Genomic DNA, 22218 nt, shown 5'->3' with positions numbered 1-22218 from the left:
GAGTTTTTAAAAAATGCAGGGCAAATATACAAATTTCGAGACAGGCCCTGCAAGCTTGTCAGCCCACTGATTAATTTGCTAAATGACGCCGCATTGAACTAAAGAAACAAACAGACTTGTGAAGCAAACAGACTTCTAGATTTTTTAAAAAGAGCAATAAATTGTGTTGCTTTAGTTTTTGATAATAATACATAAGTTTTGAACTTTTAAATTAAATAGAATTCACCTTAAAAAAAAACATTGCACTGCTCTATTTATAAGAAAAATCCCCACTGCAGTCACTGTGAACGTCAGTACCCGCCGCGTCCCACCATATCCCACTGTTTCTGTTTAACAGCTCATAATTTACCATATATTAGCTTTGCTGCTGTACAGCAACTGAACAATTGCAGAAATGAGAGGGCTGAAATTAAACATTTGCCTAAAAATTAAGCAGAAGTTGAGCTAAGCCTGAGATTTTCCACAAAGCTGTTCGACTGTAACCCCCTTTTCCCCCCATCTTCAGGGTAATTCACTGCACTGTCTAGTATAATTATTCTATTTAACTCCCTCACATTCAAGTTAGGAGGTTAGGAGAGAGCAGGTGAATGTGCCAGATAGAGATTACGCCATGGGTCGCTCATTAAGCCAGCGTTAAATATTATGACTAATAATCACATAGAGAGATTAGTATGTTCTCTGGAGTTTTTGTGTTCTCTAATACCCCCAGCTCTGCTTTCCAGCTCTTGCGTAATGTCACATCAGGATCATTCTTGGAAGCGGATCAGCTAAGGGAGATAAATGTCCCTCTTCTGCCGTATGCGTGTAACACTGTTTTCTGCGGAATTATCGACGAAGGGTGTGACATCCTGCAGAAATACCTCCACTTTCAACGCTCCGATTGCCCATTGCTGAGGAAGGGACTTTCAGAGGAAATTGAGCAGATGTTGTAGGCAGAGCTGGAACTCCTGAATTTCCAATATTAGTGGTGGATTATGGGTTTTCTAATATGCAATCAGAGAGCACAAAAGTGGTCTATTTCTGGAGAAATTTGATTTGCATTTCCTTTATGCTTTGACACCCAAGCCAAATTACACAGGAGAATAATAATAGCTTTTTATACACTTTCTAGTTTGCCAGTGATAGAGTTTGATTAAATCTATCATAGCTTTAGATGATTCTTTACATCTCTATCCTCCTTATTACACTCTACATATATTACAAAGTGTGATAACAGTAGAGACATTAAATTTTAGAAGCATTAAATTTTATAATTCTTAAGAGCCACTTTTCACATCATCTCCACCTAATTTCCTCAGTTATTATTGTATTATAGTGGATATAATACAGTTTCTAGACAAAATTACACAAGAGAGACCGGCAGATTGATTGTGAAGTTGGTCCCTAACCTATATTTGTAACCATGGTTAAAGACACAAACACTAAATTACATGAATTAAGACCTGTGGAAAATACTTGGCAGAGATTTGAGAAATAATACCACATGAACGCAATGAATAGAAAACTATAAAAAGAAAGCAGTTTAGCTACAAATTTGAAAATTGCTAGCCTGACACTGAGTAATCTTACCAAAGATGTTTTAAAAGTGTTAAAAATTGGTATTGAGGATCATCCACAGCCCAAAGACATGCATGTTAGGTTAACTGGTGATTCTAAACTGCCCATAGGTGTGAATGTGAGTGTGAATAGTCGTCTGTCTCTCTGTGTTAGCCCTGTGACAGGCTGGCAACATGTCCAGGGTGTACCCCGCCTCTCGCCCTGTGACAGCTGGGATAGGCTCCAACCCCCCTGCGACCCTGAACTGGATAAACAGAAGAAAGCAGATGGATGGATGGTTTATCCATACACTGTATGGGTGCATCACACACATACACTGATACCTTATTACACTTCATATAATTGAAATAAAAATGCTCCAAAAGGCATTAACACCACAGTCAAGGCGTGGTTCAGGAACTGGAATTAGAGAAAGCTAATGTCCAAACAGGCCTTTTACATTTCAATTAGTGTCACAAACTAAAGGTGACATCACAGTAAATCTTAGGTTAGCAGTCAAACTATAGTAGAGATGAACATGCTAAAAATAAAGCATTTGTAAGTCTGTCTAGACCGCCCAGCTTGCTGAGTGAACTTAAAAAGTAAAATCTTGCACAGCTCCAGGCATTTGCCTGCAAGTACTTAGAAGGCAGCCTGTCTGTCAGAGCATGACAGAACACCCTTTGAGATTTGTCCATCTAGACTCATCGTGTTAGAGCTAAACTGTTGAACAGCACGACTGAGCAGCATCTCTCTCCCCGTCTCTCTCTCTCTCTCTCTCTCTTTCCCATTTTGCTGGGAGACGATAATGATGATCTTCAAGGAATGGAGAGAAAAGATGCACAACAAGTCAAGAAGCCATCCACTTGCTAATTAGTAACCCCTTCATTTTTCTAACAAGCAGAACTAATTACAGGAGCTGCCACGACACTGATTTCCCACAAGGCAATGCTCACCAGGACTAAGCCAAAATTGCTTCCTCTTCACCCCCCCCCCCCCCCCCCCCCCCTCTCTCATGAACCAATCAGACCCAGACTTTTGGGAGACAAACAGAGCATCAAAAAAAAAACGCTGTGTCATTTTAGCAAGCGACTGCAATCACCCAAAGCTCAGTTTGATCAGACACAAGTACCTTTTGTCATTTTTCTAATATTGTCTATGCTTGTGCTAAAGTCACTTTTTTTGTGTAACAATAATGGAATGATAATGTTCCCCCCCCAAAAAGATTAATTCACTAGATTAAACACTGATTGTGAGAGTCCGATGTAATGTTTTATCTGAATAAATACAAGAGGTGGAATAACAACCTCCTGCAAGACTGATCAAATCTGTGGTTTGTCGTTCCCATCAGATCAGAGCTTGTTTTGATCTGCAGATGGAGAAGAAAACCAAAAAAAAAAAAAAAAAACTGATGTGGGTTATTTGCTTTTAAGACTGAAACAAAAACTGAAAGATTTCTTTGTCTTTTTAGTTGCACTCTCTGGTTGACTTGCAGCCACTAAGAGTTTTTGATAAAGTTTATTCTTGTTTGAGTCAATCTTTCATGTGGACAGATGTTCATTTCACAGAGAGATCTGGCTCACAACCGGGATAACCAGAAAGAACTTTTATACTTGTCCAAATTTAGCTGAACTCAAGCAGCTAAAACGCCCTGCGATGTACATCACTGGAAAACAAATAGAGCAATGCCTGTAAAGCTAGTTCAGGCCGGCAACTCAAACTACACATGCAACATGCCATTGCTCTGCTCATGTCATACACAAAACACAAGCTTCAAATTTGGCGGTCCGTTGAAGGAGCAGAATTTCCAAGTTCTCCCTCTGACACGTCAGCGCCGCTTTTGCTGCCCTGCGTCATTTCCTGCTGTTTCAACCTCCCCCACTCCCCCAGCATACACCTGTAGTCTTTGAGGGGATGCTTACTCATCAGTAAGTAAGTTTGAATTTGATTTTCTCATTGTGCCACTTTTGTTATCACATTGTCCCAATATTTATGCAACATACACAGGAAAAATATGACTACTTTATGTTTTATAGCATGCTGCGTGAAGTCCGGGTATTATACACACAAATTCAGAGGGAGCAGTGGTAGTAGAGATTTTAATACTAGAAAAAAATAATTAAAGAGTAGTCCTATTTGTGCTCCAGGAGCCCAATGTAAACTGAAACCAAGAGACAGCGCCATGCTGCATTAACTTCACCTTTAATGCTGAGATCACTGTCTCACCTGGGATAGTTTTGATAGTTAACAAGCCTAACCTGCAATCTGCTAGTGACCAAAGCAATCATAAGGAGATTTTTTTGGAGCAGCACCCTCTTTGTGACCAGCAGTCAGCAACCTACAGGAACCACTCACCAAACTGGTCAGAGACTTCACATTTTTCCCTTGTGACCAGAAGTTGTATCACAACTCTCAACTCTCAAGCAATGTGCGCATGAGGTCACAAAGGAAACTGTAGGTGTAGAGCTGTAGGTGCTGTGGGACAGGCTGTGTGAACAGCAGGTTTCTTTGTACTTGAAGCTTATATATTTAATTAAATGCAAGAAAGCACAGGCTTGATACTAAGACTGCATTCTTACCGCCAACATACATGCTTGTCTAGAGAATTTACTTGAATCAAATGACCTCCATCACGTGATTATATGTTAATGGATCTAACACATAATCAGCAGTTTTTTTGGCTTATTTTAAAAGCACAAATCTGGCATTATTCTTTTTTTTTGCTGTTGTTGTTGTTTTTTAAATGATATCAAACTAATCTCTTTAGAGGTCCAAAAGCCAACAATGTATTGACCCCATAACTGAGCGCTTTCCAATTTCCTCAGCACATCTGTGGCATTTTGTTCCAAGTCCATCCATTCTTGATCTTCAAAAGTGACTCTCAAATACAGTCTTTTTATTCATTTTTTTTAAATTGTCTCATTTCCTGAAACAGCTGGGCAGTGTCATTTTTAGCAAACATTATTCAAACAGACGTAGAGAGTGGATTTGTTGCAGACTATTTTAAGCTGTGGATTACTGCACATTTGGCACTCTAGTAACATTGACAGAGTTTGTGGGTTCGACTTAAAATAAACTACAGTGATGTTGTTTATGAGGAGCATGCCAAGGAATGCATTGCTGGAACTTACTGATGCTTTTCAATAGTTGTTGTGCACAACGACAGAGCTTTAAGGCACTGAGGAAGGCACAAATTTCTTTTTAGCAGGAGAAATATGTGGCACAGGCGCCTCACAGCAAGAAGATCCTGGTTTTGAATCTTCCGGCCAGCTGGACCTTTCCATGTTGTCCCTGTGTCTGTGCGGGTTCTCTCTGGATATTCCAGCTTCCTCCCACACTCCAAAGACATGCATGTTAAGTTAACTGGCAATTCTAAATTGGTTATAGGTGTGAATCATTCTCTGTGTCTCTCTATTAGCCCTGCAACAAACTGGTGACCTGTCCAGGGTATACCCTGCGTCTTGCCCTATGACAGCCAGGATAGACTTAATAGGCAGTTAAGAAAATCTATGGCTGGAAATTCTTTAGTGGGTTTTAGTCTTATGGGATGTTTTGAAATTAATAAGGGATTTTGTCATTAGTTCGGGTGTGATTTTAACCTCATGAGCAAAGTAATCTTGTCAGGATTGGATGTTGTGATGTCATTTTTTTCCCCATTAAGGCTCCAACTTAATTTGCTCGCACCTCATCCAAATAATATTGGCTACTCATCTCCTTTGTTAGACTGTTAGCAGGCAGTCATCTCCCATCTGACACAAAGCATATACACACATAAACACACACACACACACACACACACACACACACACACACACACACACACACACACACACACACACACAGAAGATCCCTATTTTATAGTGGAGGTGGAGGCAGAAATATGCGTGGGAAGCTTCCTCCGGGTCAGTCCATTTGGCCAGTTGGCATTTAGTGCAGACAGTGTAATATGCTGATAAAAGCCCTTTCAGGTCACCTTGGTGGGACTTGAGTTAAAATGGACTTGGGTTGAAGGGTAGCCACATGTACCATCTGTCTGTGAGTGACGGACATAACAAGTGTCAACCCTCTTAAATGAGAACAGCAGAGGAGAACCTTTCAGCAGATTGACTGAGCCTCAGAGCATTTTCTAATTAGCTCATTAGAGACTGTCTGATTGCAATCACTTCAATTTTAAGAGTTTACTCTCTTAAATTTAGTTTAAAACTCTCTCTCTCTGGTTATCTGTGTGATGTCAGGTCCGTGTGCAGCTGTGAGATCCATACAGCAGCACTGTGTGTGGTGCAGACATCATCAGTCTGGATTTCACAAATTACGGGTATTACATGAACCACAACTCAGAGCTGATGTAATGTTCAGCTGCTGCAGCTTAGCAAGCCCTGATGCTGAGGGTCAAAAATCCCCCTGAGGAAGGAGCTGAGCATGTAAGGCTCGCCAGTCCTCGGCCACCTCCCACCATATGTGCGGTTTCCCTTCTCGCTGGGGTGTGTGTGTGTCATTTCATACACCCATGAGTTAGGCATCTGGATGCCCTTCACATGACATGCTGCTTTTACAGTGCAGGTACATTATTTAATTCAACCCCATTTTAAAAATAGCCCTTGATCAATAAAGGCTTTGAGTTTCTTGCAAGCTTCAGCGGTTCACCTTCAGGTTCTCCCTCAGAAAAAACAAAAACACAACACTCTCTCATATGACATTTTCAAGAACTGCTTTACCCCTATCAGACTCCTGCAGTACTAAATGTGGATATACCTTGACCTTTATGAGCTTTAGTTGTAGACTTAGCAACGTGTGTCAAAATAACCTCGTCATTCTTTTGTAGTGAATTTTAGAGCAAATGCCCTACAGTATAAACTAAAAAAAAAGTGCATATCCTGCTAGCCCCAGGAGCTAAAATTACTCCAAGGTCCACGGGCAATCCACAAAGAAGTGGCCTCCAATGAAGACAGCAGTTAAAGCTGGAGCCAGAGCTATTTAGGCTGTCTAGGTCACATCAGAATATAAACTCATTAAGCATTAAAGACAAACAGCCTCATGTTGCACTCTGTGTCGGCCGTAAAATAAAGCAGCATTCAACAATTTTGTGGTGACATTTTGTGTCAATGACAGTTCTGTAAATTAAAAGGCCCACATTGTGAAAATTCATTTTAACAGCATTTAATTATAAACTCGGAGGTCTGAAAGGAAGTGAAAGTATAGAGGTGTTTACTACCTCTGTTCCTCTCACTGCCTGCTACTTCACTCCCCTAACCCTAACCTTTGCTAGAGCTGCGTTGTCTCTAAACTCCAACTTGAAAATGTCTCAGCTACAAGCAAAGCAAACCACACATTTTGCTGTTGGCTGCAAGAACAAACCCGACACTTCATTCACCCCTGGAACCCAGTTTTTTTATGGCTATTTCCAAACAACTGGAGGAAAGTCTCCTCTCCTTTATGCTGCTGCAATCAGACGACAAAGCCAGTATTAAATAGTGACTGAAACACAGCACTTTAAAACTATGTCTAGCTTCACTTACAAATAATTTCTATAGCCAAGGCTCTGCTAAAAATCATGATTTTTTTTTTTTTTTTACATGCAATGTCATCTGACAAAATTACAATAAATCCAAATTAAAACCAACAGCTGTGCTGTGATTTCAGCTATATTTACTTGTAAAGTAAACACTCAGAGAGAGAGAGCTAAAAGCAACAATTTGTCTTCACTCACGCACTTTTTCATGTCTATGGACCAAACGGTAGTTATACTGCTTTATTTGCTCAGTTGGATTTAAATCTACAGACAGTCTGGATCAAAGCTAAAAAAAAAACAAAAAACAAAACAGGAACATAAAGGCTCGATAGAAAGAAAAATCTCTGGTGGCATTTTGAAATTTGAAAGACACATTTTGGGAAAATGTGAGACTTATATAAACTTGCTCAAAAGGGGCAAAATATGGCAACTTTAAAGAAACCGCTTTGAAAAACCATCTGTGAAAGAAGTCGCCCTAATAAAGATAAAGAACCTCACTGTAGTCACTTATACTTAAGTGTGCAGAAAGAGACGGTGCTGTCCATGGTGCTGCACCATGCATAGTGACTAAACACATAACGAGCCTGTGACGAGCTGCCACAAACGCAGTGACGTGCAGTCAGGGGAGGCAGGTGAGGCACGGCCTCACCTGTCATCGTGGAAATATAAAATTAAAAAATAAATTAAATGGTTATATTCATTCAGTGATTTGTATTTTAAAGTTCTTTTCCATTTAACTACACCATTTTTAGATTAGTTTTTTCAAAATCGCTGAATTTTCGCATTTGCCGGTCAAATACTAAGAGACGAACGGTGAGGCACCAGCCCGGCGAGCCGCACCACGGATTGCGCAATCCGTGGTGCGGCTCAGTATAGTCATTGCCAATGACTACTAACTGTGCTGGCATGCTATGCAGTGAGACCGGATTACTTTCCCTTTGCATGTGGCTATTAAAATGTTCTAACACTTTTACTATATGAACTAAATTTCTATATTTTAGCTGGTGTATATAATGCACAGTTTTTTTTTGTTGTTTTTTCATTAACAACTGTATGTGTGTGTAATGCATTCTTGTGTTGAGCGATCATGAAACTGCTGCGAAGAGACACTAGGTGAGGCACGCAGTTCTCGTGCCTCATGGTAGGGGGCGCTGGTGATCCCAGGGACTCTACGACTCCTCGGTGGCAAGCTACCATAAACAGTTAGCAAGGCCAGTTAGTTTTTCCTGTTGCTTGGCCTTATGTTCAACATGGAAGATTACATAACTCAACTGAAAGAATTTTCTAAACTGGACTTTCAATCGAAGCAGAAGATAATAATTAAAGGAAGACCAACACCGGAGCTAAAAGGTTTGCTTCAGACTATGTTAATGTTAAACAAAACAACTGTTGCCAATCAAATGGTGAATAAGCTATATGTTTGTAAATATGATGTGATGACGTCAGTGCCTCACCAGTCACGACCCTCACCGCACGTCACTGCACAAACGTGGCTTTAAAGTGACTCGCAGAGATTTAGAACCTGAGATCTCGGGCTTTACCGCATGAGCGAAGTAAGAAAGATGAACAAGACGAATGAAAGTGGCAGGTGCAGCACCAACTGGCTACGGCAAACACTGCATTGTTTACAGATTTCTCTCATTCTCACCAGTGCTCAAATAAATTTGAATTTTCACTGCCCCAGACAAACTCTCCACCTGCTCCTCATTATCTAAATAGCCAGATTAGTTTTCTGTAAGTCAGCTAATGGATTAATCAACTAATTTTATGCACTATATTGGAACAAACTTGGTCTTATGAAACTCGCTGCACCGGAGTACAGGGAGAAAATTGCAGTTTAATTACATAAGTGGTCTCTTTAGGTTAAAGCGGAATTGATGTGTGCATCACAGGATGAGATAAGGTAGTCCTGAAGGAGATTTCTGTGCATAAATTAAATTGAAAGTTCTTGGTATCAGGGGCCATGTGCACATTTCTTTTCGCTTTGTGAAGATGTTGGAAGTGGCCCAAATCAGAACAGTTGCACTGTTGGTAAAAATGATAAACTTCAATGTTTCTCCTGTTCTAAGCACACCAGTTTATGCCTTAAAATATTACACAGACACGGTACTGTGTGATGGGGTCACCTTCAAATCATTACCAGCACTGAGAAGGCAGCAAAGAGCCACTGTCCACTCTGATAAGAAAGAAGGGGGAAACCACAATTACCTATTCAGAATGACATTAAAAAAGGAGCGATAGAGGCCTGTGTTGCTAATAAAAACTTCAGCTAGTGCAATTATAACCACTGAATGCAACTAAATTGAGTATGAACAAAAACTGAGCACCAGCAAGGAAGTAGGACACAGCCAAGACAGCTTGCAGAATTATCGCACACAAAGAAACTAAATAGCCCTCCGCTTAAGTCTCTAAAACTTGACAGTGTATGTTTTGATCACTCCATTACTGTCTTCTGAACCCCCCCCCCCCCCTTCTCTATTGACTTGTCTAACAGCCTGACAACAAGGTAAAACCTCCAAAACAGGAAAACTAATTACTGGCTCAACAGTAGCGCTCAGCCCTTTCTCCCTCCTCAGACAAGGAGCCACAGCTGGAACGGATGATAAAACTTGGACTCCTCATCGTCATGGTGAGATCAAAGTTGCAGGCTTTCTATTTTTAAATTATTGGCTCTGTTGTTTGCTGGCTGAGCACTAGCGCTAAAACAATTCCTTCTCTCGCTCTATTTCTGTACTGTACGTGCCTACAAAGGTCTGTGCGTATTACAGTAACAAATGACACGAATGGTTGTAAAAACAGACAGCTAACCTTCCTCAAGGCATTTAGGTATGAAAAGATTGCTGAAACAAAATTTCCTGACATGCTAAACTCTGCTCATGTAGAGTATTTCTACAACTAACACACGAGCATCTCTAACCTTGGGCCTGAAGAGAACACAGAAGCATTATTCTCTTCATCAGTGCCTCTTTTTCATTTTGCTTAAAAGCAAGGTCGTTTCTACAACTTTCCTTTGAAAGGATGCAAACGTAAATCTCACTGCTTTCAAAGAAGAACACCGTGCAGCTCGAGGAGAGGGGTGAGTCGCCTAATCCCCTAGAATCTTACACTTGAAAATGGGGTTAATGTTTCTGGGTTTTACATAAAACAAGCTCTAATTAAAATGCGCATTTCAAGAGGATTTCCCAGAAATTAGCCCGACAACTGCTTTTATTATCCATTCAAGCCTAAAATAGCAATATGAAACAGATGTAGTTTATAATTTGGCATCAGCTCAGCAGTGCCCATCTGGACTTTACTAAAAATGAGTATGCCGCCCGTCATAACGGAAGATAATCCCATGGATACGTAATATCAGGCAAAGATGGAGTTCTCCCAGCACGGTGTGGTATTTCAGTGCAGGAGAAGGAAAGCAGCATACTGAGCAGTGTGCAACAACTGGTTTTCATGTGTGAATATACAGAAGGCGGAGAGAGCGTCATCAGCATGTACAGCACTGGTGCCCGAATGTCCAAATCCGCAGGGAGGAAACGGTCTGCTCCCTGCACAGAACATGCTTTGTAACTAATCTTTGAAGCACATCCTGATGGAAGATCTCGCCTCCGTGACGCTATTTATAGCTTGGTAATGCATCAGAGGTCGCACCTTCCATCTCAGCAGTAGCAACAACTGCCTCGATACACACTGGCTCATCTGACACTGATGATGGCAGGAAACTAATAGTACGGTCGCATGCAGATTCTTACTTTGATTCCAATCTGCAGTATCTGAATGCTGCTGTGATACTTTTTCATTATTATTTAATTATTGACAGCTTTCTATCACTTATCACTCATTTCATGATCTCTGTCGTCACTGCTGCATCAGTTCAGTGGAACAGCACGATGCAGTAGATTGTACAGAGATATTAACTCTAACTGTTTTGAGATGATTTGGCCAAACTCATCCACTGAAAGGCCTCGTCTTTTGTAAAGCCATCATGTAAAAAGTGTTGGCTAATTGGATCTCCCTGAGCCAATATTTTCAAAAGCAGACATTCAGTCTAGCAGCTGAAACGGTGTGAGAGGTCACAAGATAATGTGATAGCAATAAGCCTGGGTTAGCCTGGCACGGTGGTCCAAAGAAGGCAAGTCAGGATGATGATCTGCAGATGGCGAAAGACCCTTTAGATTCCATGTGCAGCCAGATACGTGAATGGTTAAATCAATTACAAATGCTACAGAATGGACTGGGGGAAAAAATGACACTTTTCTATATTCACTGTGGAGTGTGGTTGAGATGCCAGCATTGATTGGCTTGGCTTACTGGGCTGTTTTTTTTTCCCTACACAGAAAGAAAAAAAGAAAAGGGCTGGACAAATGATTGCCGTGGTGGGACACCATTGGCATGCCAATCCAACTCTAGTACACACATATCTGCTGTTTTTGCTGTGAAAAGTAGCCAAAGCTGAGAACAGCACTCATTCATCTTGCAATGCAATGATCATCCAAGCTCGTGAGGCTAAAGAAGGACCCGTTATTTCAACCGCGACCTCGAACTGCGTCTGTACAGTCTGCCCATTGAGGATTTGCTCGATGTGTGGGTGAGAAGCATTCAGATGGGGTGGGAAATTAATCAAGCATGTATGACCTCCCTTAGCCCCAATGCACTTACAAGTGGCCCAGCATTTAGCAACCAGACTGTCCACAGGCTTGAGTTGACTCTGTCACATAAAGTCACCTAATGCAGCGCCACATTAAGAAGCTTAACTGTAACAAAGCATGTAACAATTAACATCAGTGTTACAGTTAAGTGGCCCATCTTTGACCTAAAAACCTTAGTAGCTAAGAGGGCAAATGTGCACAACACTAAAGTTGCCTTTTATAACCATGCTGAGAGGTCTGACTTGTGGCACACAGTATGTCAAACTAACGGTAGCACAAAACATGTACTGAATTATGTAAGCAATATTTCAAAATATAAATTCCTCTAAATTTGAGCAGGCTGTGAGTCAAACGCCAGCAACCACTTGCAAATGGCTGGGGAATATGCACGCCCCCCCCCAAAACCAGTCATTGCCAGATGGTCGCTGATCTGTCTCTGGGCCTGTGTGACTGCAGCCTAAGGCAAAAACAGAGTTTGTACAATTCTAATGAGCTTCATTTGGTATGACCATCTTTGTTCGTTAACACATCCTGAACTCTCTTATTGCTCTGCTCTCTTTCTTGTAATTTCTTTAAGCAGTCTTCAGGAATAGTTCTCCAGGCTTCCTGAAGGGCATTCCTAAAGACACATTGTGAGTTTAAACAGAAATAAGAAGCATAAAACTCGCAGGTAAAGGTCATACCTCAGAAGTTAAGCCTTAAGGTAGGAACCTAACTGTCTGGGCAAGTGTCCTTGTTGTGAGATTAAGAAGCAACTAAGTACTCACTAGGTAAACAAAGGTATTAGGTAACATCAGGAAATGAAAAGGTTAATGCTTCCTTCCAACATCTGCTTGAGTCAAAGTTAAAGGGCATTGACGCACAATGATGTGATCTTACAGTCTGAGTTACTAAGCTTTTAAATCAGTTATTGTAATTAATGTAATGTAATCAGTATTGTAATTTGAATGGAAGGTCGAATATGGTCTGCAACAATGCTTAGGTTGGTGGTACGTAAGAAAGTAACATCCACACGGATGGCAGAAAACCAAGGTTCCCCAGCAGAACATAGTCCAAAGCATCACACTGCCTCCACTGGTTCCCATAGTGCATCCTGGTCCCAAGTGTTCCCCATGTAAGTGATGAAGACACACCCGGCCATCCACGTGATGTAAAAGAAATCACACTTCATCAGACCAGGCCACCTTCTTCCATTGCTCCGTGGTCCAGTTCAGATGCTCACGTGGCACTTTTGGGGGATGACAGGGGTCAGCATGGGCACCCTGACTGGTCTGCAGCTATGCAGCCCCATACACAACAAACTGTGATGCACTGTGTATTCTGACACCTTTCTATCAGAACCATTGCTGAACCTTTTCAGCAATGTGACCTACAGTAGCTTGTCTGTTGGATTGGACCACATGGGCCAGACCTTCACTCCCCACGTGCATCAGTGAGCCTTGGCCACCCATGACTGTATTGGTGGTTCGCCACTGTTCCTTCCTTGGACCACTTTTGATAGATACTGACCACTGCAGACCAGGAACACCCCACAAGAGCTGCAGTTTTGGAGATGCTCTGACCCAGTTGTCTAGCCATCACAATTTTAATGCTTGCCCATTTTTCCCGCTTCTAACACATCGACTTTGAGGACAAAATGTTCACTTGCTCCCTAATATATCCCACCCACTAATAGGTGCCATGATGAAGAGATAATCAGTGTTTTTCCTTTCACCTGTAAATGGTCATAATGTTATGCTTGATCACTGTGTGTGAAAGAAATCACCAAAACACACTGAGCTTCAGCCATTAGCTCTGCAGGCCACTTTGAAAACAGTAAGGTCATTGTTTTTGTTTCACAGCTTGAATCTTTACCATTTTTTTTTCACTTTATTCTCTCATCAGAATTGATAAAAGGCACCATGGACTGTTATAACACCACCATGCACAAAACAACAGACAAGGAAGTTAGCATCGTGCAGTATGGTGAACATAGTGGTGAATTAAGCTGGGGAAGTACAGATATGCTAGCAATATAAACTTAAATGTTGAGCATGGCACGTGAAACTGTCATAACATCTTGTATCAGTTCCACCTGACTGCTTCAATGTTAATGTATATAAAACACATATAACCTCTGTACATATCACCATAAAACATTCTTTACAATCATATTTTAGGTGTGAATGCATCCGTTAACTTGTGCAAGCAGAGTTCATTTTCCACCTCCAAGTGATTCATGCCTACTGGAAAGAGTGTGAAACCGTCCATATGTTTTCACACTCCAAACAATGGGAGATTCTGATCTTGGCAAAAATCAAAAGCTCCTACTCTCCTATCTTACTGCAATTCCAGGTCAGTGTAAGTGCATAGCATTGCAGAGCAGAGCATTCATAGTTGGGAAAATTGGATTAAGAGATTATTGAAAATTACAGGAACTGATGATAAAACAATTGCATGAGTAGAACTTTCAGTCTGTGTTCAGTCTGTGTTCAGTCTGTGTTCAGTCTGTGTTCAGTCTGTGTTCCGTCTGTGACAGAGACAGTTTTGTTAGTGCCATCCTGAAAATGTTAAACCTCAGCCCACAGAATAAAAAAAGGGGGGGGGGGGGGGGGGAAGCCATATGACACCTCTGATTTGTCCAGTGATTGAAAAGCAAGCAATGCTCTCACCAGTTAACGTTGTGCCTGGAAGCTAAAGCATTACTCTCGTGAAAATGAGAGAAACAAAGTCATCTATTTTTGTGTTACCAGGAGCAGAATAAACAAGACACACAAAAGAAACCCTTCCTGACAATACAAACAATCAAACAAAAAAAACCCAGAACGCAATACAAGCAGTTATGTAATGCGATGAAAGGCAGCAGTCACAGACGGTACAAAACTCACTGATGACTTCTAAATGCAGAACACCAGACTGGGGTTCATGTCAAACTCAGAGTCTAATATTTCATGGCACTTACGTCATACATGCATGATTAACAGCCAGCTGCCAATTATCAAACAAGCAGCCTTCAGCCACCACAGGCACCATTTATTTTCTCTTCTATAGCAGCACACAACGGTGACATCCCAATCTCACAAATCATGAAATAATCTCAGGGAAGCCCTTCTAGTCAAGTGTTTCATTCAAGGACATGGGACATAACTATGCACCCTATTGTCCTTCCATTGCAAGACTGGACACCTGAGCACCACTGTATGGAGGATGAGGGACACCTTTGAACACATCCACGCAAATTAATAGATCAGGAGCTACTCTCAGTTCATAGCAGTCAAAGTCACTCGAATATAGAAAAAGAAAAGAAAAAAAAAGCACAAATGAGACTTTCAATCATATTTTGCCTGACATTTTTATGAGTCATCTTCCTCGTCCTTGTCCTTACCTTCCTGTCTTCCCATCGCTCATGTATGAACTTGAGCACACACACGCGCGCGCCTGCTCATATCAATTAATTCTTAAAATAACACTTGTGTCTTGAAATACGCACGACCCCAAAGCGTCAAAGCTTGATTAAACAGGAGTGTTTAGATGATTATGTTCTAATAATATTTGTGTCTTTGCAGTTCTATTAACTCTGTCGACCCAGACTTCAAGATAAAAGGAGGTCAACAGGCAACCCGTATCTAGTAAAATAACAGCATTAGGATAAATTTGTGATTTTCATGCATTTTTTACATCCTTCAAAGGGTGGATGCTGAGATGTCTCGTCGTGGTATTGATGCCCCCCCAATGTATCAGAAAGGAAACAAGCTAAATCTGCTGTAAGAGATGACAAAGGATTTTAATGGAATCATCCATCTTATCCCTTTTTTTTTCTTCTGTCAAAAGTTGTTTTTCCAACAGGCACAACACACATGCTTCTCTTAGCCAAAGTACCCAGAATCCATTGCAGTTCAAGGTCGACTGACTCTTTTCTGGCACTCAGCCTGTGTATTTCTGTTTTCACTCTTTTCTTGTCCATTAGATAATATAGCATAAACAACATACAGGTACAAAAAGTAACTATTAACATGATTGTGTATAACATGGACAGATCAGTTTATTTAAGCATTTAAGTTCTGCGTACCAAACTGTGCTAATGACTTCCTTCAGGGTTTTTCTCAACATTGTGTAACCTGCTGTTTAAATATCCTTTATGTACTTAGAATAAATCCAGATTTAGTGGAAGGTTTACAATGCAACTTTCTCCAAATTTCATTTCCATCTCATGTCACAAAGAAATCTAATTCCATCCGGATAATCTCTACACAAGTATCAAATTGCAGTGCAGTGTCTTTTGCCCTCAAGTGTCATTGAGGGGATGAATGTGAAATGAAGTAACACAGTGATTTCTGCTGTTTATGTCGAGGAAGTATTTGGTGCTTAAGCCTTAAGCAAGGAGCGAAGAGAAAAAGAATTTCCACTTAAGAGTAAATATGAAGAAACTCACACGGCTGCCGCGCCAATCCTGAAGCCATTTATTTCCGTGGTTTACCTCATCAAGCTGTGTGTGCTTTACGCAACACTTCAAAAACTGTTTTTATGTGAGAAATCTTTAACTGCAGGTTAAAAAAAAAAAAAAATAGCTCCAAAGCATTTGGTTGTCAGACTGGGACACAATTTGTAGAGCTTAACCCAGAATTACACATTTGACTGTGTTTTATTAATCCCACAATGGAATACGGTATGCCAGCCCTGCACGGCAGCGACGGGTGAATCATACTAATGTACAATCAGTTTAGCAGTTGAAAGTGCTCCATCCTTAACGCCCACAGAGTCTTGGTTATTTTAAAATAATGAGCGTGTACGACTTAAGCCAGTAAAGCATATGTTTGGCATCAGCAGTTACGTGCTGAAAGATCTGAGAGATATGTGAAGGCTCTGTTTGAAAGAAAGGCGTTAGATTAATGTGATTTAAAGCATGTCTCCACTGACAAATTGGTTTCAAACTATTATCAAAGCAAGTCTGACTTCATTAGAGGAACACCTAAAGCTGCATGGAATGACTGAAAGGGATGAGTGTGCCCACACCAGAGGAGACATCCAAGGTCATTTCTACCAGCCAAAAATACTAAAACTAAATTCTGCACACCTACTGTAACTTTCTCATTGTTTGACACCATATTTTCAACTCACCTTGGGTTGTACCTCTACTTCTACCACTTGGTTCTTGTTCATGCAATCTTTGACCAAGCCCTCGACTGTGCTGTTGAACTTCATGAAGATCACGTAGGCGGCGTAGCCTGAGAGCAGCGTGATACTTTCCCACATGGAGATAAAGTTATCCAGGAAGAAGATGATGAGCATGATGAGATCCAGGATATAGAAGGATACGTCGCGGAAGAGTGGCCACCATGTTAAGTTGAGGATCTCCTTGGAGAAGATGGCACACATCCCAATGACAAAGAGGATGTTGAAGACGGCCGAGCCCACAATGGTCCCGATGCCCACATTGCTGTGCGAGATGAAAACGCCAATGATGGACGTGAAGAGCTCTGGAGCCGATCCTCCTGCTGCCATGAAAGTGGCGCCTGCTACATCATCTGAAATCGTGAGCTTCTCTGTGATGACTGTCAGCGCCGGGACAAAGAACTCGTCGCATACGATGGCTAAAGCGATGAACATGTAGATCATGCCAAACATGTGGAGGGCCACTGCTCCTTGGCGCCTCTGAGCAAGGGTAAAAATGTCTGGTGGGTACTCCCCCTGGCTGTCGTTGCTATCTGCTGTAGATTTCATGGCTATTGGCATGTCAGCTGACACATTGGGGTCTCTCTGGTGTTGGGTAAAAAGTAGGGTCCTGTGTGGGGCCGACTGATGGAGACTCTCCTGGGGGAGCACTGGCTCACCGAGACCTCCCGAGTTCCAGGTCAAGGCACTGAAGGAGACAACACTTAAGGCCACCAGGCTGAAGACCAACCCCAAGATTCGCACGGGCCTCAGCTTTTTTCTCAGACACCGACGGCCAAGCTGTTTACAGGCAGGACCCAATATGGGTCTTGGCTCTGGAGAATCCATACAGGGTTGATCTGAACCCATATCTGTGCAGCTTTTGGTGTCCTCTCTTTCAATAGGTGCGCGGGAAGAGGGGAGAGCGGTGGAGCAAGTTTTACCGGATACAATGCATAATGTCCAGTTTGGTTTCAAATGAGCTGAAAGGACAGTAGGTGCTTTCCAGGGTCTGGTTTGCCAAATGATGTCTTCATATTAGCCTCTGCTGGACAAAAGAAGGAAGAAAAATGATTACTGAGTGAGGAAAAGTAAATAGGTGATCATATATTTTACACAAGCTTTATTTGGTTGGATTTGGTTAGTTATTAGCAGTGCTTGAAAACTAAGATAGAAAAAAAAAAGATTTCAAATTGTCATTTTTGGTCTTAGCAGCATACCATAAAAGCTCCCTACTATTATCAACAGCACCCCACGTTTTCAAGTAAACCAATTCAAACCAAAAGATATGCGAACAGACAGAAAACTTATCTCGCTGGCAGATGATTGCGGCTGACACTGATCTAACCCTTTCAGTTTTGAATTTATCACAACTTGCAGGTGGTCAAAAAAAATTACGATTTTTATTATCATTATTGTTATTATTTATTTATTACCTGGTAAAATATCACGAAATGTAAAAGGCCGACGGTTTGCGGACACCACTCAGCTGCAGTCCACGATTGTAAACATGTAGCCTCTGACGCCGCTGCGCAAGTAAAAGCACATAAAAACACACACACACACACAAACACACCGTGTCCTATTTGACTTTTCACTGATGCTGCACGGCTGTCTGGTACACCAGTTCCACTGACAACTCTTTTCCCCGTCTGCCCTTCAATAATGCATTCGCCCTTTCAGCGGTATCACCACAGAGGAAACAGCTAAAAGCATCATCCCTGAACATTAAGTTCCCTGGCGCGGCGCATGACGCGTGGACAGGCTGCAGACCGCGTCCTTACCTTTGACAGAGGCGTGAAAACAGCCGCACGGCACAGCAGTAGGTTGAATTTAGGAAATCGTCTCCGGTGCCCTCTTGCTCTCATTGAGCAAAGTGTGACCGGTCCCAGCTCTCCGACGACAGAGGAGGAGCTTTAGATTGAGGGGTGGAGGGGCGGTGTGGGGGAGAAACCGCTCTTTCAAATGCGCTCACCTCTCTCCCTCACAGCAGCGGCAGCAGCATCTCTACCGTCTGGGATGAGAGTGAGGGGGGAGGAAATCACCCAGTCGGAAAGATCCCTCTAAAGTGGCAGAATATTATGCTGGGCTGGGCTGACCACGTGAATCTGGCGGTTTATTTATAAAGCCAGGTAAAGCGGCAGACAGTGCATCCCTCCCTCCGCGGATCACGCAGTGGGGGCTTTGGTGATGTTTCATTTTGAGGGAGGAGTTGCCGTGGTTACACAGCAAAGGCAGTATTTCCACAGATCCCCCCACCCCCCGATGGCGGAACAGGTGGACATGCTTCAGCTTCGAAAATGGTTTGCGTGTATGGCTGGGGTCATCTCAAGGTTACGTGCGAGTGATGGATCCATTTCTCAAAGATAACCCTGGAGCCAAAGAGGCAGCAGCACTGATTTTAAAGAGCGTACTTCAGATAGAATTTAGACTTTTTCCATTATACCTCTTTTCATTTTGGGGAGGTTTGGCTTCTTGCCAAGTGTTTAATAAGAGTATTAAGAGTCTTAATGATCTTACAGTGGTCTTAATTTAAGAGCATTGTAACATCTTTATGTTCATCATGTCCAAGGTTTTGTGCAGTATCTGAGCTTGGCTTACCTTAGCATATAGTAAACAGGTGGAAACATCTTCCTACCAGCACTTCTGCTTTCTTTCTTTTGTTTGCAGGTTTAAACTTGACACATGAGCTATTTGTTGGACTGGTTCTTAGTAATGAGCTGGACTGATATATATCGCCCCCGATATTAGCTATATGCTGATATCAATATCGACCTTTATAGTAGTGGATAAATGAGAATGAAAACAGTAAAGAAGAGAGGGAGAAACACCCTTCAACCATGTTGACATTACATGCTTCGTCCACCAGACGGCGCTCTGGAACTTCCCTGTTTGCAACACTGTTCAGAACCACAAACACAACAGCTAGATGACCCAACAGGTAAACGAGGAGTCCACGACTTATTGTGACATTAAAAGAAGACTATTTTTAAACTGCACTGTCATATTACCTTACGACTCATGAATAACTACACATAACAAATTTAGGGAAATCTGTTTATGCTTAGTGTGTCTTAAAGAAAAAAGATATCAGTAAGTGTGTTAAATTTTTAAATCACCAAATATATTGGTCTAAAAAAGCCTATATTAGTCAGACTCGACATCTTGGAGTCTCTCATTTTGTATTTACTAGGCAACAAGGCAAACAATATATTATGAGTTCATTTGCACACTAAAGCAAAGATGGTGACTATTTAATGCCCCTCTAATCATAGTGCTTAACTACCCATATAAAAGAAAAATAATTTCACATTCCTTGAGTAGCAAATGTTTCTTTCATGTCTTTTAAGACTTTTATGTTTCATACAGTGTTTTTCTCATTACTGCTTTTCATTGTTTTATATTAAATTATCACAATTATGTTACCTAAGCAAAACGCAAGAAGAGCCAAGATACATATTTCACAGCACGAGTTATGTATGTCTCGTCCACCCACATCAGAAGCAACTCCTTACCTGGATTAAATATGCTGTATTTATCCTTCATGGTCATCTCCTTGGGCAGGGCTGCACTGCTTCCAGCCTGCCTGGAGGATGACGTTGTAAAGAGACAGTGAGTACAGCAGGTGGTGACTGAAGGTTTTAGTGGCGTGGCCAAAAAACTCTTTTTTTTTTTCAGTGTATAGTAGCGTAGTTGTAAGCATTATAGTTTGAGCTTTTTCAGCTGAATTTTCTCGAACTAGGAATTGACAGCCTGACCCTGAAGAATGTAAAGTGCAGCCCCGTAAATGCCAGAAAAAAACCCAAAAGAAAACCCAAAAAGAATGAGGATGCTCCTAGTCCTGAGTTGTTTGCTGCTATCACCAGTGATGATCTTCAACATGAAAGTCAGGTGAGTTTCACAGAGGTGTTGTCGCTTTGTTTGCTCCATGAGCCAGTTTGAGGTCCACGATGAAATCGTACAAAATGCACATGGGCAGAGTGAGACTTCCATGAAGTGATCTAAAAATAGTAGCTACGCTGGACATGATTGAGAGGTGAATGAGAAGGTGCCCTTAAAGAGGAGACTGGCCAACTTCAAATCAAGTCATGAGAAGAAAGCTGGGAAAACGTTACAGGTCACATGAGCTTTATTCTGGAGGAGACAGTTAAGCAGACCCAGGATGTGCTGGATGGATTATGTCTCTCTGCTGGTTTGGGAAAAACTCAGTGTTGCCCAGACACGACCTGATGAGCTGGAGGAGGTGGCCGGGGAGAGGGAGGTCTGGGCGTCTCTGCTTAGACTTCTGCCCTGCAATTTGGACCCAGATAAGTGGATGGATGGATGGATGGGTGGATGGATGGATGGATGGATGGATGGATGGATGAGATTCCAGTTTGTTATGTCAGCCCATGCCACCTCTTCATCTGACAAACCCCTACAGTCCCCCGAGTAGCCATGTTTCCCCCTCATGTCAAATAACTCCACAGTCACTTAGCATTAGGCAGTGGGACAATTCCTGTTGGACTGACACAGACAAACAATCTTTATACAGTGTGTTTATACAGTGTGACAAAGTATGTGTGACACTAATGGACTGGTGCTGTATGATAAATCATGATTCACTGACCTCATTGACTTCCCCCTCTGCTAACTTCTATTCTGTCCTGTAGCTGTTTCTTGTTACCTAACAGGAAACACAGAGGCACAGAGATTCAACTTACACCATGTTATCAATAGTATATTGCATCGTGACTACTAACCATTACAGTTTTTACTGCTGAGGGGTTTGTTTGCAAAGTTAGCAGATCTAGTAGTAGTAGGTACTGTGTCTTGTGAATCTCCAAGTTCATAGAAGAATGACACAAAATCTGTGGAGTCCCCCTTTGAACTCAAACAAATCTCACAGTTTGAGCAGATGACATGCTGAGAATGGACTGAAAAAGTCAAAACACATGATTTACGTTCACACTAACCTGGACGCAGGTCAGCGTGAAAGTAAATCGAGAACTTGGTGTGAATATTGACTGAATGACACCAAATGGCCCTCACAATAGCTGACTCATTTTTATGCTTCCACACCAGCAGCAGCCCTGGACTGAGGCATCTGGTTTTTGGTTGTCCGTCCATCCGTCAGTCTCATTGGTGGGAAATGGTGAGCCTATTTCATTCACGCTTACAGTCCTGCAGCACATGCAGTAGAGTAGCATCACAGGTGAGCAGATGATGGTGCAGAATCAAGCGGGGTCTTCACCCAAAGTCACAAGTTTGGGAAATCAGCAAACAGTACTGGAAAGGTAAACAATGATCTCATCATTTTCCCTTTAAATATTACATATTGTGTGTGAGTGTATATAGTAGTACAAATGTGAACATATACGGATATTGGAATTCTTTGCTTTTGAAAACTTGCCTGAACAAAAT

The 22218-nt window shown here is 41.8% G+C and overlaps 1 protein-coding gene across 7 annotated transcripts in view; it reads right to left on the bottom strand.

The window, feature by feature from the left end:
• Nucleotides 1-18864, bottom strand: part of slc24a2 (solute carrier family 24 member 2) — a 49819-nt gene extending 30955 nt beyond the window's left edge. For 3 of the 7 annotated variants that reach the window (XM_030722545.1, XM_030722546.1, XM_030722544.1), the window contains exons 1-2: nucleotides 18600-18863; nucleotides 16783-17860 (exon numbers count right to left, since the gene is read on the bottom strand). In XM_030722545.1, coding sequence (XP_030578405.1) covers nucleotides 16783-17685 — 903 coding nt within the window. In that variant the 5' untranslated portion in view covers nucleotides 17686-17860; nucleotides 18600-18863. Of the gene's footprint in view, nucleotides 1-16782; nucleotides 17864-18599 lie in introns of all 7 variants that reach the window. The other 4 variants (XM_030722541.1, XM_030722543.1, XM_030722542.1 and 1 more) reach the window with 3 other exon arrangements.
• Between the last annotated feature and the right edge of the window lie 3354 nt (nucleotides 18865-22218).

The sequence above is a fragment of the Archocentrus centrarchus genome (assembly GCF_007364275.1).
Source record: "Archocentrus centrarchus isolate MPI-CPG fArcCen1 chromosome 18 unlocalized genomic scaffold, fArcCen1 scaffold_23_ctg1, whole genome shotgun sequence".
Taxonomy (NCBI): Eukaryota; Metazoa; Chordata; class Actinopteri; order Cichliformes; family Cichlidae; genus Archocentrus; species Archocentrus centrarchus.
The sequence above is the reverse complement of the archived record's forward strand: the minus strand, read 5'-3'. Positions and strand labels throughout refer to the sequence as shown.